Raw genomic sequence first — 17,646 nt, 5'->3', positions numbered from 1 at the left:
AAGAATGAAAAAATTACCAAGTGAATAAAAAGTATTACATTTTGAAATGTTAGTTCTAGACACGTTAGGATTGTTTCAAAGACCTACTTAAATTCACTTAAATTCTTAGTGTGCTCATAATTACATTGATAAAATTGTTAATTGTCAATTGATAATGGATAAAAAATTGTTGTCTTATATCCTATAGATATTTATTCTAAAATTTGACATTCAATGAATATGGTTCCAACTACAGGGCTATGTTTTTCTTCTACTAAGGAAATTCTGTGTACTCTAACTTTGGCATGTTGTGCAATATATTAAGGATTATGATCATTTAAAGGATTACTGTGAGGGAAAATATAAGGAACGTTCAATAGTGTTATGCTCATAAATTGAATTGCCAAGACACAGTTTAATGATCAGAAAAAATGACATCACCTTTTTATACATCATTTGCATTCTCCCCAATAATAATGTACATTCTGAAGAAAATATGGTTGTGTGTGGAACCAGTTCATATTTGGACAAAAATTTGGAACACACACCTAACTCTTTTTAATGGAAAGGAGGTGTGCTTAGTCCATAATCTGTGAAATCCGAAGCAAACTCTTAAGACTATCTCAACCGTTAAACAGAGGTTTAGAAATAGTGTGAAAGTAACTACGTATTGTTACTGGATGGTGAAAACCTCATCAAGATCAAATACAAGATGATGAACGTCCCAGCCAAACTAGCAGGCAAAACATTTAGAAGAACAAATTAAAACTTGTCAGGGCTAGTTAAGATGGATAAAATAAAAATAACCTGGATAAAATAAAATTAAAGCTAAGATGAAAAGAAGCTCGGACTTAGGAAAAACAAAACATTAAAATTGTTTAAAACCAAAGGAAAGTGGCCAAGAACAAACCTGTGAAGAACTGAGATGGATTAGGAAAGAAACTAATCTAAGATGGAAGGAACACACTTGGATCTAAGGAATGCGTAAAGTAAGTGAAACGAGTTTCTTTCATCTGAGATTGATTTACTATCTTTTCCACCTGCCAAAGCAGAAGGGAAGATGTTTTTCCACTGTAGAAGCTACCTTATAGAATATCTAACTCTGAGCCTGAAGTTTAATTGATTTTTTCAGACATTTCGGAGAGGAATATCTTATTGTACCTTGTTTCAAATAACAGCTAAATATTACTCAGATGAAGGAACAGAAAGCTTCATGTTATGTTTGCCAGTCTAAAGGGACCTGTACTTACTGTGTACAGTGCTTTTTAGAAAATAAGGAAGAACTATCAGGCATTCATAACTGTATTATTTGCTTTTGGAATAGAGGAGATAATAGAATTGGCCAAGTTTCACTTAAGGGTTATATGAGACAGTGTGGACAATAAGAAGGGCGTTAAAGCTGTGAAAGTATCAAGATCTAGAGCCCCAGTCAACCTTTGGAACTGCTAAGAATGCTGTGAAACTCTTGGTACAAAACCATCGTTCTGAACTGTAAAGTGAAGGTTCAAGTTTACAGCATGTGGATGTATTGTAGCTGCTCTGAATTTGTGGAAGTTACTCAAATGTAATTGAGGACACAATGTAATTCTGAAAGATGTTCATAATATGTATCCATAGGTGCCTGAGTTATCAGACATGGGCCTGTATCCCAAAAGCTACAGAGCAGGGTTCAACCACTGGTGATCTCATTCATTCCCAGTGGAAAAAGCTGCTCCAGTGTTAAGAGCAGAGGTCCATTTTTAAAGATTCCTTAAAAGTACCTACAGGACATTACATGCTTCATGCTTGCTGGTGTTAAGTACCCCCGACATTCCAGTCTCCTCCTGCCCGAAATATTCTGTTAATATTAACAGGGCTGAAGGACTTACATGGAACAAATCTTGGCCAGTGCTGAATCTTATGATAACTGATATTTAATTATGGGCATATGCGTCCAGAAATAAGGAAAAAAACTACAAGTTGTCATCTTATCCATCTCCTAGGAGGGCTCCTCTGAGATACCTAACCTGTTAAAAATCCTTTAGCAAGCCTTCTCATGCTTGCCAGTAACAAACTTTGTTTCCAAGAAACTAATTTAAATCTCTGGTATTACAGTGTATGTCCATGACTTTATTAACATTGAGACAGAGAAAATGGCTTATTACTGGCTTTCTTTCCGTCAAATTTTCACATGTTCAAGGACAGTTATAAAGTAACTCTACTTGATTGATTTAGGGTTTTTTTCCTCTGAACCTTTTTTCATGTCTTGAAACGCCTCTCTTTAATAATAGATAACAATTTTACTTTTAGACAAGCACATTTTGCTTCCAATCTTATATTTTTAGGAAGTGACGCATTAAACCTTGGGAAATTATTAGTCAAAGAAAAATATCAAAATGTATTTGTAGTGCTCTTGTTGGAGGAACGAGGACATGCTGGGAACTGGGCGAGGGCCACGAGGAACAGCCAGTTTGGGCTCCTACCTGAGAAAGGTGGTGTCAGGCTTTGTTTAATACCACTGTGATCATATTTTTACATTCTTATAGTAACATCTGATAAAAAGAGCACAATCTAATGAGGAAAGCTTGACAGTGAATTCCTTAAAGACTAAAGATAAATGCTGCTATAACAACGAGACAAATGAAATTCTAGTGAAAAAGCTTCATTGAATAAGAAAAAATTACCCATGGTGAAAGTAGGACCAGTACCATAGGGGCTTTCTCCTGCTATCTAAAAAAGAATCTTTTGTGGTGAAGTATCATTACTGTCTGATAGTGCTGAAGGAAAGTAAAACAGGTCAGCAAAAATGCAGAAGATAATAGAGAAAAGAAGCAGCCAAATAGTTTTCCTAAAATTAAACATCTCCCGAAAAAAAAAATTCTTTTGATTTTTTTTCTAAATTATTGGATTATGTAAATGTTGTGAATGTAGCAAATTTTATCCTAATGCAGTATTTGGTGAATACATGAGGTCTTCACAAAATCTTGCTAACTATATTCTTGAGCAGAGTAAAAATGAACGGAAATAATGGAAGACTTATAAAACACTTAAACTTCTCTTTAGTAAAGAGGAGGATTGCTGATTTGAAAGTATTATGATACATTATTTCTCTTTTATCCAGATAATTTTTTTAATATGCACAGCTGTGATTATGTACTAACAAATAGTGGCCTTTTTTGAGCATATTTGCAAATTCAGTCACACATCATTTTCTCTCTCCATACAATTCCTCCTGAAGTCAATCACAGTCTTGCAGGGTCAAGACCTGAGAGTTAAAGTTGGGAACACTAAGAAACAATGACCCTAAATGTAAAAATGGTAGAGAATAATGGCAGACATCAGAGGGAGGTTTGAATATAAACTCTTTGGGCAGGGAAACTTGCCCTGATATTTGCCTAGAGCCACATAAGGTGGTCTTGGCTTCAGCAGGTGCTTCAGAAGGTTCTAGGTTTCCCACAGGTGCTGTGCCATATTTTCTGGCACTGTGTGAATGTCTCAGATGCCATAAAACATCAAAGTAGTGCTCAACCTGAATGTTTAAGCAGTGGAATTGAGCCCTTTAATCTACAGCTAACCTATTAATAAACCTTTTCCCTCTTTGGCACTGTCAATGGTCTTTATTTCTGATACTTTTCAGGAATGCTAGACAGCTTTCTTGAATCCTGAAAAGCATTTTTGCAACTCCTTGATTCTAACATACAGTTTTAGGCATAAGATGTACAAATTTTACTCTTTCTCATCCAGCTTGCCACAGTTTGTACAGTATTTTTATCAATTTTAGCCAGGGTTGGTTTGGCCAATATTTTAAGCTCTGTCCCCATTACATCATAAAAAGAATATCTTATCATAAATCTGCTTTATTAGCTCAGTGACATTTCTTGCTAAAGTGAATTTTATTTATCTAATATCACAGCATGTTAACAAGCAATATTGTAGGATATCTGTATAAATATTTACCAGTAAAAGGTGCACATACATGATCTTAATGCACCAGTAATTTTATCAAGGAGGGGTAATTACTTGGAGGAGGTTAAACATGGATGCTTACACACATCCTTTATTCAAAGAAAAAAATAATTAATTTTCATAGATGTAATATTTTCTTAGATGACATCATAAAAAGAACTGTAGTGGAATGTATAAAAGATTATTATCTGAGAAGACTCTTTGGGTGCATTAAGAGAGAACAGACTTTAAGCTTCCTCCACCTTCCTTTTCTGCCTAAGATCTGCTCATTAAAAATAAAATTGAGCATACTACCCAGGCAAAGTGTTTATTGATGAGTAATATGTGAAATTCATGTCAGCAGTTATATTTTTAAAATATCTGCATTTTGTTCTCTTCTTATTCTTAAAAAAAAAAAGTGAGTTTGGGAAATTTATTGCAGTACTCAAAGAAAAGTTCCTTATTGGGACCTATAGTGTGAGGAGGAGAGAAAGGCAAGAAGGGTTATGGGATGTGCAGATATGGACATTATTCATTCTTTTACCACCAATTTTTTTAGCAACAATGACTGACAAAATTCATTCCAATATACTGTTGAAATAACATTTTAAACTATTTCAATCATGTGAGATGCATCCTTGGAAAAAAAGCAATAAGCTTAATGTGACCAGGTGACTTTTTATTGCTCATATGTTCCATTCATTTCTTCCCATCTCACTTAGCTGGTTACATTTAACCAGCCATATGCCAGATTCTGACTTTTTTCAAGCTGCAACTCTGTGAAAGTGAATTTTAAATTCTCCTAACAGAAAACAGTAATACAGAAAAATAGGAGGATGCTGTGCCTACTCAAAGCTAGCCAGCACTTTCAAGATGTGGGTTTTTTTGCAATATTTTTCCATGGAGAAACCTACAGTGATTCGCCAGACAGATTATTTTTATGTTATTTTTAGCAAATGCCTCTCACTGCATTGAAGAATCAGAGCTCCAATTAAAACAAAGAAAAACCAATAAAGGCTGTCCTTTCAGGGATCATTGATTTAAAATAAATTAATCCTTAGCCCATGAAATTTCCATTTAATTTTTTTTTTATATTATATCATTGTCAAGTATTTCTATTTAAATACATATTGTTATAAAATAATGCATGAAAGACTAATGGAAAAATATGCAAGTTGTTATAGGTGCTGTACATGATACAACATGGAGAGTTAGTAGTATATGGCTGGGTTAAATACAGGATAAAAACTGGGGAAAATGATAGATAATAATGACAAGGAAGAGAACTGAGCTATTTAGTTACAATATAATGTGGGCTGAGGGAAAATTGAAGAAATCTTGTCAAATCAATGAAATAAGGAAAATTTGAACTGAACAATATGGCTGAGAGCCTTCAGGTAGAAGAAGGAAGAGAACAGGAAAAGAAAAGATTACTATATGAAGCAGTAAATTTAAAGGGAGGCCACAAATCTCTGTAGTTTAAGTCTGATCACAGATCTGAATCAGCTGCAAATTAACTCAGAGGGAAAACAGAGCAGGGCAACTATGGAATTATCCTCCGTTCATATAAATCGGTGCAAAAATATTGACTCCAATGGATATTAACTACGCAGTACTATTTGAATATAAGGCCTCCAGGGTCTTTCTATATGGTACAGATATTTTGTCTGCTGCTATGCTTAGCAATTATCCTAATTTTTTCCTTCTTGTGACTTTTGATTTGTTTTGCAATCTCCCACCTTTCTGCTGACCTCAGCAACAGATACGCTGTAGCGTCAAGTGTGGTATTTTGAGACAACTGTAGATGAAATACTAAAGAAAACTAAAAAAAATTATGTGTTGCTTTCAGTTTCTTCAGGCTACACTTTATCTTCATCTTTGCTGATACAAATCCAAAGTAAATGAAAAGGTATGTGGTCAGATTTTGACAGAACTTGGAAATCAGAATAATGAAGCAATATAAAGATTTAACTTCATTAACTAGAGGTGTCAATATGAGGATTTGTGACTACTGAACAGCTGAGAGAATTTAATGGTCACAAAGTTAAACATGGTAATACTGGAGATATAAAAAAATATCAGATATATCTGAGAGGTGAAAAAATTATGGGAAAAATATAAATTTAAGTTAGGCAGACTGAGAGAGACATTTCTTTTAATTTCTTTTAATTGCTTTTCATTAGGAAAGTTACTGTGGGTAAATATTTTAGATGAATGCTACCAGATTGTTCATCTTTGAAACATGAATGATCCATGAACACCAGGGGTTGTTGTTTTTTGTGTAAGCCAAAGATGTTATTTTTTTATTTATTTGAGTAGTTCAGAGAGCTGCTGTTTAAATATGCATATTAAGCAGGAACAAGGGTACTATTACCGGTTTTCAAGATGTTTCAGTCAATACACTTATTTTTTTACTTTGACACTTCTGTGTTTGCAGTATCTGGGATCAAGATGGCAGGCAGCTCAAAATATGAATTTCTTAAGATTTCAAAAATTTTTTTCACATAATTTTATTAAATGCAGATTTATTGCTGAATTAACTGGAATTTCTTTTTTTTTTTCAACCCCATTATTGTCACTGGCATCTTCTTGATTGTCATGTACCCAGCATAGGTAGATCAATCTCCCCAGCATGGCAAAAATTTCCTTCCCCTTCCCCTGTTCCCTTTAGGAAGATATCAGGACTCTTTGAAAAGAGTGATATACATATATGTGGATGACCATAAAATGCTGTTACTTTATCCCCATGACCTTGCGATTCAACAGACTAGAGAGCAGGGAAGTAGCTGTAAAAATGAGCCATCAGCAAAATGTTATGTGAATAGCTTTCCCCAATTAAATCATTGACAGTTAATGCAGGAGCAAACATAAGCGTGAAAAAAAATTCATTTTATATATTTCCTGAATAATCTATTCGTGAGCTTGAACCTGCACTCAGGATTTAATTGAACAACATGTGTTGATTTTCTTTTAATAGTAATTTAAAACGGTAATCGAAAATTGAAAATGTAACCCAAAATATTTTAACATACTCATATGCATAATTCTAAGGCCTCTCAATGGAAAGTTAGTTTTTGTTAGTTCATGAGTTCATTTATACAATTTTGGTTATGTCAGGGCTTTTTTTAAAGAATCCTGGTTTCAGACCATTGCATAGCATTTCACCCCACTTTGATTGCATGATTCTATCTGTGTTCTGGATTTTATTAGCTGCTATCAAACATATTTGAAAAAAAGTATGAAAATAAATATGTTTTGTTACTGAGCTTTGTAATAGAGAAAATAGTTAGAGCCAGTAGCATCTCCCCTGGATTTTAGGAGAATGGTATTACCCTGCCTTTCTCCGAGAGATTGCTGGTTACCTTCTCTCAGTGAGCAACTGTCTCACTGCAAGGCAAGAGCACAATCTCTTTTGTCTGTGATCAAGGCAATTATTTCTTAGAAAGTGGAATTTCTTCACAATGACTATGTACAAGAGCAAACGCAGAAACCAAAGATGTAAGTAAATTATAGTTTTTTAATATTCTTACAGAGGAGGGAAAATAAGTCTCCAGTTTCATAGAAAATCATGTTTTACTTTACCCTGCTTTGCTTGTATTGTACCAGGAAACCAGGAACAGTATTCCATGCCAGTCATCCCACTGTTTCTCTGTATTAGCTGCATGAAAGAGCTTGAAAATGGAAAAAAGAAAGAAGAGAAAAGAAAAGGAAAAAAAAAAAGGCAAAAGCTCACTTGTTACTATGGAAACCTTCAGAAAGTGATTGCTTGATGGCATCAATAAAGAAACAAAGATCAAATATAAGTTTCATTCAGAAGAGCATCCTTTATACAGGGCTTAATGAGTGGCTAGCTGTAACCTGAGATTTTATGAGCCTGACACGTTTTTCCCTGGTGGACTTTTTTGTGTGGTTTGCGTTAAGAAGACAGTGACAGCAGAACTTTAAGAGCATTTATTTTATTTTACTACATCACAACTTTCAGAATTAACCAGTTTGCTGGGGGGGGGAAAGAAAAACTTGCATATCTCTGCTGTGCATTTACAGCACTCCAGCCCTGAAAATTCACTTGGCTTCTAAACGTATGACTTTCCTGTCAAGCACCTCTTTGACTTTTTAAATTGCTATGTTATCAGATCGGGGAGTTTCAGTATCAATATTGCCTCCTCTGGAAGCTTATGGAACAGGTGACTGAGGCAAGGGAAAATGGACTGTGGGTCAGGTCATGAAGTATTTGTTGCCCTAAGAAAATCTAGTAAAAGGCCGTTTTATGAATGGAGAGCATGTCAGGAACTGTGAAAAAAAGACATTCCTCTAAGAAAACATGTCATATACACACTGTGTTTGGGGGAGAAAGAGCAGGAGGGGAGGAATATCAATTCAAAACCAGATAAGTTTGGACTTCTTTTGGACAGGAGCATTGTTAGGGTTCAGAGGGAGATATACAGCTATTTCACTGACCTCAGTTTCTTTTCCTTGTAGATAAATTAGTATAGATGTCCTTCAGTTTGTCTTGCTCAAAAGAAATGAATGTGCTGAATGCAGAAAGTTTGGCAGGACAGATCTCTGCTAAAATCTCTGCAACAGAAATCATTCATCTGCATCACATTCAACAAAAAAAAAAAATCATAAATTTTGTTCCCATAGCAGCAATGAAAGAAAATTATTTATATACAGGCAAATTATAGTTAATCTAGCTCTTTCTAACATATTAATTACTGTCACCATTATTATGTAAACCGGGAGCTCTTTCTATAACCAGCTGCATTCTTGCAATCTCTCCTCTCCAAGCCTGGTTATAGTGTACAATAAAAAAAATTATGCTGGGGTAGAGGAGTTGTGAGGATTTTGTGTTGCAAGGCTACAGTAATTCATTAACATGGCACAGAATGCTTCTAAGAATGCTTTTTTGAAGAGAATCTGGCTTTCACCCTGATAACCCCAAGGAAAATCTGTGATTTTTCCAGAGGCAAAAAATAAAATTAAACATGATCAGAATTCACACTGTAATTATGAAGGTGGATGTTGCAATGTTTTGTGGTTTAAAACTGTCTTTGATTTTAAGATTCATATCTAGAAAAATCTCAATATTACATACATATGATATAAATTACATATATAAGCATATATATTATACATATACAGGTACCAGTAGTGTATACATGGATGTTTCATTAATACCTTAGCTAATTAGTAACTGCAAAAACCCTAACTAACAAAAAAATTGAGTAATTTTGATAATGCTCCTGCTTATATCATTCAAAGACTCTTTGAAGGATAGATTTCATCTAAGCCATTTTCATTATGAAATATAAGAGATTATTGTAGCAGCTGCATTAAACAGTAGGAAGTTACTACATTTTCTGTGCATTTCTGCTGCCCCTTAATAAGACATTAGAAATGATGTTGAGTATATAGTTTCCAATGTGGGGTTAATCTGGGGATCTATATCCCCTCACTACCTCTCACTACCACACTTGAACTTGTGGCATGAAATTAAAGTGAACTTTGTGGCTTTTTCCTATTCACTGAAATTCTGCTTCTGGATTTCAAACACTCCTCAGAGCATTATAGCCATTGGTTTCTAAGACTCTTTTCTTTTTAATGTTTTAAAAAATGTATAAATGCATTCTGTACTTAATTCAAAAGCACGTCAGATTAGAGAGGAGGATAGAGAACATGATGGGCTTTTTCTAACGCAAAATAGAAGAAATGTCCATATCCAATTTCTGCCTCAGGTACAAAACTGTTGCCAGAGGAATACATGCAAAAAAAAAAAAAAAAAAAGTGTTTACTTACCTGTCTGTAAAAATGAGATGAAGGCTTCCCATACATATTTTCAGCTACAACGTCATACATAAATCTTCTAAGTTCTAAGCTAATCTTAATTTTTTTCTTTCATTGTAACTTTGATTTAGATTGTAGTAAAGTCCCCCTTATATTAAATATTTAGCATGTTTTTCCATAAACATAGTTACTTATGATAATTAAAATTAACTAGCACAACTAATTGCAAAATTTGCCTCACTAAATAAAAAAATTCAGATTAAGGCTATTTCTCCATGATTGTATGTACCTACCTACAGACATATACACAATCTTCATGCAATCTTTCTCTGCACGACCACATGACAGGATGCTTGATCCTTCAGCATGCTTGATTCAGGATATTATCTAGGTCACAGACTGGTTTCTCATTTCATTGCATGGACATAATGACTGAGTGAGGGGAATCCATCATAACCAATGCAGCCGTGGTACTGGGCACTGGTAAATGTGTGGTATTAGGGCTTTTCTGAAATAAAAGGTTGGAATCTAAGACTGTCCTGCTTTGGGGCTGCTGGGGAGGATGGTCAGGAAAAGTATTGCAGTAGGCTGAAGTGCCCATGTGGGTTTTCTCCATGGAGAGGCATCCATCCACAGTCACACCTTCTGGAGATGCCATGCCTCCAGTCTTCCTCTCACAAAAAGAGCAGCAGACATCTCATTTCTCCCAACAATCTTTCTTGTAGCCTTCACAGAAAGGCTACTACAGGAATCAAACAAGGCTACTATCCGTGAAGAAAATAATATCAGAAAAAACTTACTTACCTATAAAGCAACTTTAAGAAATTCTCATTATTCTTATTTATTGGTTTTTTGTGTAGCTTCACAAGATAAATCACCACAACCTTGTGAAAGGCTCTGTATGAAAAGATGATCCCTATTTTTTTTTTTTTTTTTTTTGGTCTAACACCGTAAATTTGACTCAGAAGAAATATAAGAGGAGAAAAAGAGGGCAGTGGCTAGTGTGGCAGGTAGATGTGTTGGGGAAGGTGTGCAGCAGCACCCAGGAGGAGATGGCAGAGTGCTGTCAGCGAGATGCCAGTGCTGCCAGAGTGTTGAGCTGGGGATTGGAAAGGTAAAGCAAGGATGGAAAAATTAAGGGGAAAAAACAGAACTTATCTCTTGATTTCTTCAGCTTCTTGTTTTCAGTGTATCATGGGACCTCTCACACATCAGCAATGACAGTCACAGCACAATAGCAGGTGAGGCAAAGATCAGTTACTTTTGAATTTTAGGAACCATTGATAAAGTCAACAGCTATCATAAGTGCAGCCACAGATACTGTCCCTTTCCAAGCTGTTTACTTTCCCAGCTTAATTTCCAAACTTGCTCATGAGAAGATGAAGAATCTTGTCAACATCAAATGTCCCTGAAATTGTGCCCCAAATGTATTAATGACTTCTGCCATGGCTTGATGACCATGTAATGTCCACAGGTGCTACCTGATACATGTTTTTGAAGAGTACTTGTCTTGCTGAAGAAAGAATTTTGTGTATACTGATAAAGATCAGATATTCTGTGAAATTCCAGATTGAAGGAGTATTTTGTCCTATCTGAATTTTTTGGTCTATAGCATTGCCTGTTATATTTTCTTTTATTGATAAGGCCCCTCTTGCAAATCTTTTTATCATGGATTTACTGTTCTTATCTTATTTGTCCCTCCTTACAGATGGAATAATCACTTTCAGGCTTAAAGAACGGAGTTGGCATCTGTTGAGTCATTTTATATTACAGCTTGATCAGCCCATTATTACTTCCATCTTCTTTTTCCCTCTTAGGGCAATAAAGAAGCCTCAGTACTAAGGCTGTTGCTGCTCAAAGAAAACAGCAGCCTTTAAAGTAGTGTGTGCTAGGAGGTAAAGTGACTGGAAAACCAAATCTCATTGGGGAAAACAAGTGTAGTTACTGACCCAGATACGTATAAGAAAACTCTGTCTCTTTCCTTAAAACATCAGAGACCTAGACAACAAGGGAATATCTCTTCAGCATGGTATAGAGACAACTTTCCTCATGTAAAGTTATCCTGGAATAGCCCCAGGATACTCCCGCTGCTGCATACCTTTTGAGGAAGCAGAGTTCAACGCAATTAAGTGTATCAGTAATATGGCTGAGCAAGAACAAACACATGATCTGCGGGAATGCAAATATCTTTGACTATTCACCTCACATGGATAAGATCTTTATACAAATAAAAAATACAATTGCCACTCAATAAGTCAGGGGCTTCAGGGTTAGAATAATTCTTCTTGTAGCTCTGAAGGGAACTCGTGGTGAGCTGAGAGGGTTGGCTTATTTAAAATCATTCATGCTCCTTATTCCAATGTTACTAAGCAGTAAAACTGAACACATATGTCCCTGACTGAAGCATGTTGTATAAATGAGCTACAATTTTTCTTTGACACTTTCTCAAGTATCTGCATAGGCTTCTAAAGCAGACATGTTTTTTTCTGATTCTAGACAGTACAAATAAATCAAAAATATTGAAAGAGAACTGTTTCAAAATGCATCTTTTGGGAGATTAGTAGTCTGACTGAACTCAACATTCACAACTTACATGATGCTTCCAACTGCTTGGCAGAAGTCTGCCTCAGGAAGACGAGTAGAATTTTTGTCCCTAGAGGGGACAAATGCCTAGAGGAAATACTGAAAGCGTGGAGAAAACCTTTACAAATCAAAAACTTACAATCTGTCTTGAAAAGGGAAGAGGAAGGAATAAACAGTGTAGGTACAGATTCAGAAGTGACTTTAAAAGAACTATCTGAGAGCAGAAGTCAGAACACCTGAAATGCAAGTGGAGAAGATAACAAAGGAATTCAGCCAGCCACTTCAGTTTTATGGAGGAGGAATCTGAGGCAGTAAAAGAGCTTAATAATAGCTTTGGCTTCATTAAATGTTTATGCTTTAAATGTTTGGAGGGGTTTCTTTCTTTTGTGTAATTTAGTAGAATAGTGGAAAATATACAACAATTCAACAAAAAGGAAAAATTGGAAAGCTAGGGACATCTCACAGAAATGTATCTGCTATTATTAAGGATCACAAAAAGATGATTATTAAAAAGTATGAACATATGCAAATAGTGTAATTTGGATTATGTTATTTGAAGTGCATTAGGGGAATTAGCAATGAATATGCCACACCACTGAACGTTTATGTTTGAAAGGTCATTGAAAACTAAAAAGGTATCAGAAATATTGGTGTACTACGGCTTTTCATGCACACAAAAATTCCAGCCTTGACAGCCTGGAACCAAATGCTGCTATGTTCATCAACAACACAATTTCTCATTAGTGAAACAGCATTTACTGCGTGTTGGTTGGTCTTCTATTGGGAATAAAATTTTATAATTTCTATGAATTTCTCCAGTATAGATCAGGCATCTGGGAAAACCAAGAAAAAGTTTTTAAAATTGAGTTGTATTAAAATAAGAATAATTAGGTTGAAGATAATCATAGTATGAAGAAATCTATATTGAAAGACAGTTCTGGTTGTTAACTTGAGCAAGCAGAAGTCTGGTTGTTAGAACCTAAATTTATATTACTGCAGGCTGATTTATGATATAAATTTTCTGAGTGTAATCAGTCTCAAAATACTAAAGGAATTTGCAATTTCCCCTCTCTATCACTTTTTTGAATACAGATTGCTCATCTATTTTCTAAAGTCTCTTTTAAAGAAGTACTATCAACCTGACTGCAAAGTACTTACTCAAATGCTAGGGTTTGCATGCAAGTTGAAAAGAGTATTACTGTCATAAAATATCTAAAACCTATAAAACTCTAGAAATCTCGAAGGAACTACAGTCTTCCTCTATTAAGAACTGTATACACTGCTGTAGCATTGCACCTACCTGCCTACTCAGAAAAAGAGGAAAAATCTTTGAGAAGTTCAAAACATAGAGAATCTGTTCTCGTAAGGGAAAATCTGCTGTTGTTTATTTCCACATAAAGTTCTGGGTTTTTTAAAAAAAATAAAAATTCATGACTGTGTATGTGAGCAGTAGATGTCCAGATTTTAAGAACAAATCTTTTTTTTTGGTTTGTTTTCATAGTTGTCCCAATCTTTTCATATTGCATTCAATTTACTTCCTCTGTAGGAGCAACACAGGAGAGAAAACTTTAATCTGACCTCCAGTTCCAGTCTTAACATCAGACAAAACCTCTGTCTCTACCTCTTTTTCATAATAAAGACAGGATGAAAATCCCATCTTTCTCAGAGATTCAACCTTTTTTCAATAAATGACTGAAATTTTTACTACAAATGAAATATGAAAAATGAAAAAACAAAGAACTTCATATTTCAGTGACATATATCCAGCTTTGACCAGTCATAAAACCAAGCATAGTATGTGTCTAGTGACACCTGCAGAAGGAAAAAAAAACATTAAGTTTTAATAAACATCTTTCAAGTGCCTCGAAATCTGATAAATCATTAAAGATATATTTTCTGATTGTGAAGTATCATCCAAGATCTAAATGATGCATAAAGTCTGTAATTTTTTGGCAGTTTTATCTTTGAGAGGCTTTGACAGTAAAATCCAGAAACATTTCTAGAGGTTACTTTTGAAACATTCCCTCTCCTTCCTCCATGCACTTCCCCAAAGGGACAGAGATCTCAGATACATTAAAATGACATTACAGTGAAGACAATGAGCATAAAAGACCAATATTTAGCCTCTAGTTCCTATCTAAGCATTCCATGTTGCATTTTTACTTTTGAAAACTTTATAGGTTTTGGCCATACATTTCTATTTTTCTCTGTTCCAGCTAATTTCTTTTTAATTTTTCAATATTAAGCATTCTGAAAAATAGGCTGCATTGTCAGTTTGTGTAATAGATTATGGTTATAGATTTTTCTGTCCCTGTCTGTTACTAAGATAGCATCTCTTCAACATTGTCCTTTCCAGGAGACAGCAGTGATCTCTAGAATCTACTTTAATTTCCCACAAAATAAAGTTTGCCAAGGGCTACTTCTCACATTAAATAAATAAAGAAATAAGGAATACATATTGCATTTTAAGACTTTATGCTTCTTTTGACCCTGGTGAGTTAGAAACTGCCTTAGAAATTCATCCAAGTGAAATTCTTCAAATACAACACCCTTTGTTCTCCAAATTGCTGGTATCTGTCTTATTAATAGTGTCTGAAGACAATTCTATTGCTGATTATGGTTTACCTCCAGGTCTGTCATAAAGCTGGGTCTAAGAGTGACCCTCTAGCCTTGTTTTACTGATTGCATTTAGGTATTATTTATTTAGGACTCACTGAAGGTTTAGCACAAACTATTTACAATACTTTGATTTTGCTATATTTTTATTGTGTAACTGCAGGGCAACATGTACTATCAGCACAGAGCTGAAAACTCATGCCAGAGAGTTTCAAAAATCATCAATAGTCAAAAATCATTATTTTTAAAATGGTCTTTCAATTTTCATGGAATCACAGAATGATTTGGGTTGGACAGAACCTTTAAGATCGTCTGGTTCTGACCTCACTCTCCCTACAGGGTGGGACACCTTCCACTAGACCAGGTTGCTCAGAACCTCATCCAACCTGGCCTTGAATTATCTTTCTTGAGGGGAAAGTGTTCCTGTTAAACTTGCAGTTTCTACTTGAAAAAAAAAAAATTGGATAGAGAGTGGTAGGGCAAGAGAGGTGCCGTCCTGCTTGCCCTTGGTGGCTGAAGTAAAAGCCAAAGAAAATGTCAGTGGCTTAGTACTGGTTGCATGTATAATAGGATGTCTGACCTGAGAAACAGAAATATATGTTATGATTTAATGTCAGATACTTGATTTGATGAGTATTCATAGGGTATGATTTTATATTTTCAATTCAAGATATTTGTTAAGGATTAAGCCTTATAAAGATGGACTCATGCTGATATGGATCTAATTTTAACACCCTTTTCTTACGCCCAATACTTGTTTAAAATTAATTTTTTTTTCAATCATTAAGATGTGTTTGTCTACAAATCACTTTCATGAGAGCAGAAAATCTGTCAAAATTTTAGCATTGTCCTTATGTCCTTGGTTCTCCAAGATCAGGTTTTTAGATGGAAGCTCCTACAGTACCAGTCCCCAGTAATGTGTATTGTAATATGTATAAGTAGTCTGGGATATGCCACACGTGCTGCATTGCACATGGAAGTGATAAGCCAATAGGTTTTCCACAAGTAGGAAATAAAGAATTTTTCCAAACTAGGTTCATTAGTGAGTAGCCAGAGGCAGGCAATGAGTAGATAACATAGAGCTATCAGTGCCTTCTCCAACAGTTTGAGAGCAGTCATGCAATGATTTGAATTTTTTCATCTAATCTCAGATAAAAAAAAAAAATTCTGAGCATCTCTGCAGAAATTATTGTTTATTTTAAGATATATTGAGTGAACCTTTAGCAAATTTTGAGTGTTACACAAAAGCTGTTGTTAACACCCCTGTTCAAAATGAGCCTCTTATGGTTCTTTTTATGTCTGTCAAAAAGAAAATATTTTGATGCTACTCAAACACATTTTGCTGATACTTATGAAACAACCTCAAACAAGTGGAAAATTATTCATTTCTAGTTTACAAAGTATTAATATATGTGTTTTTATGAAATATGTCCTATATGTGACAATAATCCCTTCTGTGATTAATCGAAAACTTTTTGTCCTGATTGATATTGCTGTAGAAATGCTAGAAACATTTTGAAAGTAAACACAAAACCTTTTATATTTCCTTTTTATTAGATGTGTTTTAAGCAGGATATATCAAGAAATATTAGAAGGACAATATCCCATGAAATGCAGGGTCATTTGGATGGACCTGCCCATATGGACCTGCTGCTTGAATTTCCCTACTGCGAATGTTTGTGCAGTCACTGTGAAATCTGATTTTATTCTTCCTCTTCCTAAAAACACGTCCATGTACATTTACATCTTTTTTTTACCTTTTCCTGAATATATATGCACATTTTTATATTAACTAAGACTGCTTATTATAATTCCATTTCAAAATATTTGAATGCACTGCATAAAATGTGCTAATAATTTTGTTGGAGAACATGTTTAAATTTAAACTTAAAACTTGCTTCCACAGAATGTACTGTACTTATTCAAACAAAAGAGATCTGCTACAGAATTATTTATATTTTGCTAACTGGTCAGTTACTCTCCACAGATCCCATTAGCTCAAAAAGGCATCCTGAAGTTTGTAAAGTGTCTAGTAAAAATTTTTGCTTGCTAAAGAAGCTGTAGGTATATAAGCAGAAATGCAGACTTATGACTGGGGGGAGAAAAAACCATACATATAATTTGCCCTTATTTGATGAAAAAAAAAGTTATTCTGTGAATAGTCAGGTTACATGTAAGTGATATGCATTAAACCATGGCTGTCTGCAGAACTCTGATACTGGGACATGTATCAGAGACTAGAAGAGAGAAATATTCAATGAACATTTTCCTACTAACCCCTGTTAAAAGTCCATTCAGCAATTCGGCTTTTACCAGCATTTTTTGCCTCTGACCATCTCCTCCAGACATTCTTTTAGTTTTATTGATTATGAAAGTTTTGGTCATGCAATACTGAAATCAATGGCAACCTTCACACTGACTGACATAACACTGAATCAAGGTTTTATTCCTTACAAGAGTGACAATTATGTTTTTCTTCATACTGCAGTCTCAGAAAACAGCCATATAATGTGCCCCAGGAGCCTTTCCTCTGGGATTTAACTCAGATTTGAAAGAATGACTTACAATTGAATGTCTTTTTGTTCTGTTTCTTCAGCTGCTTTGTTGGAGCATCTATTGGAACTGCCATTAAAATGTCCAATCTACCACAATTTTCTGTAGTTTTTGGTTGAAAAAAAATTAATACAAACACAAAGCCATTGAAGTTTGGAGTTTATAGAAAAACAAATATTGCACCATCAAAATGTACTTTAGTCTTTC

General features: G+C 34.8%; 1 protein-coding gene across 3 annotated transcripts in view; it reads left to right on the top strand.

The window, feature by feature from the left end:
* Positions 1 to 17,646, top strand: part of RALYL (RALY RNA binding protein like) — a 381,818-nt gene that overhangs the window by 263,532 nt on the left and 100,640 nt on the right. The window contains exon 1 of one of the 3 annotated variants that reach the window (XM_066179467.1): positions 7,253 to 7,401. The exons of the other annotated variants lie outside the window; for them this stretch is intronic. Coding sequence (XP_066035564.1) covers positions 7,365 to 7,401 — 37 coding nt within the window. The 5' untranslated portion in view covers positions 7,253 to 7,364. Of the gene's footprint in view, positions 1 to 7,252; positions 7,402 to 17,646 lie in introns of those variants that run through there. 3 annotated transcript variants of the gene reach the window in all.

This window comes from Chamaea fasciata, unplaced genomic scaffold (genome assembly GCF_029207755.1).
Source record: "Chamaea fasciata isolate MVZ Bird 193981 ecotype frontalis unplaced genomic scaffold, bChaFas1.0.hap1 SCAF_1, whole genome shotgun sequence".
NCBI lineage: Eukaryota > Metazoa > Chordata > Aves > Passeriformes > Sylviidae > Chamaea > Chamaea fasciata.
Note: the sequence above shows the minus strand (reverse complement) of the source record. Positions and strands in the feature narration are given on the sequence as shown.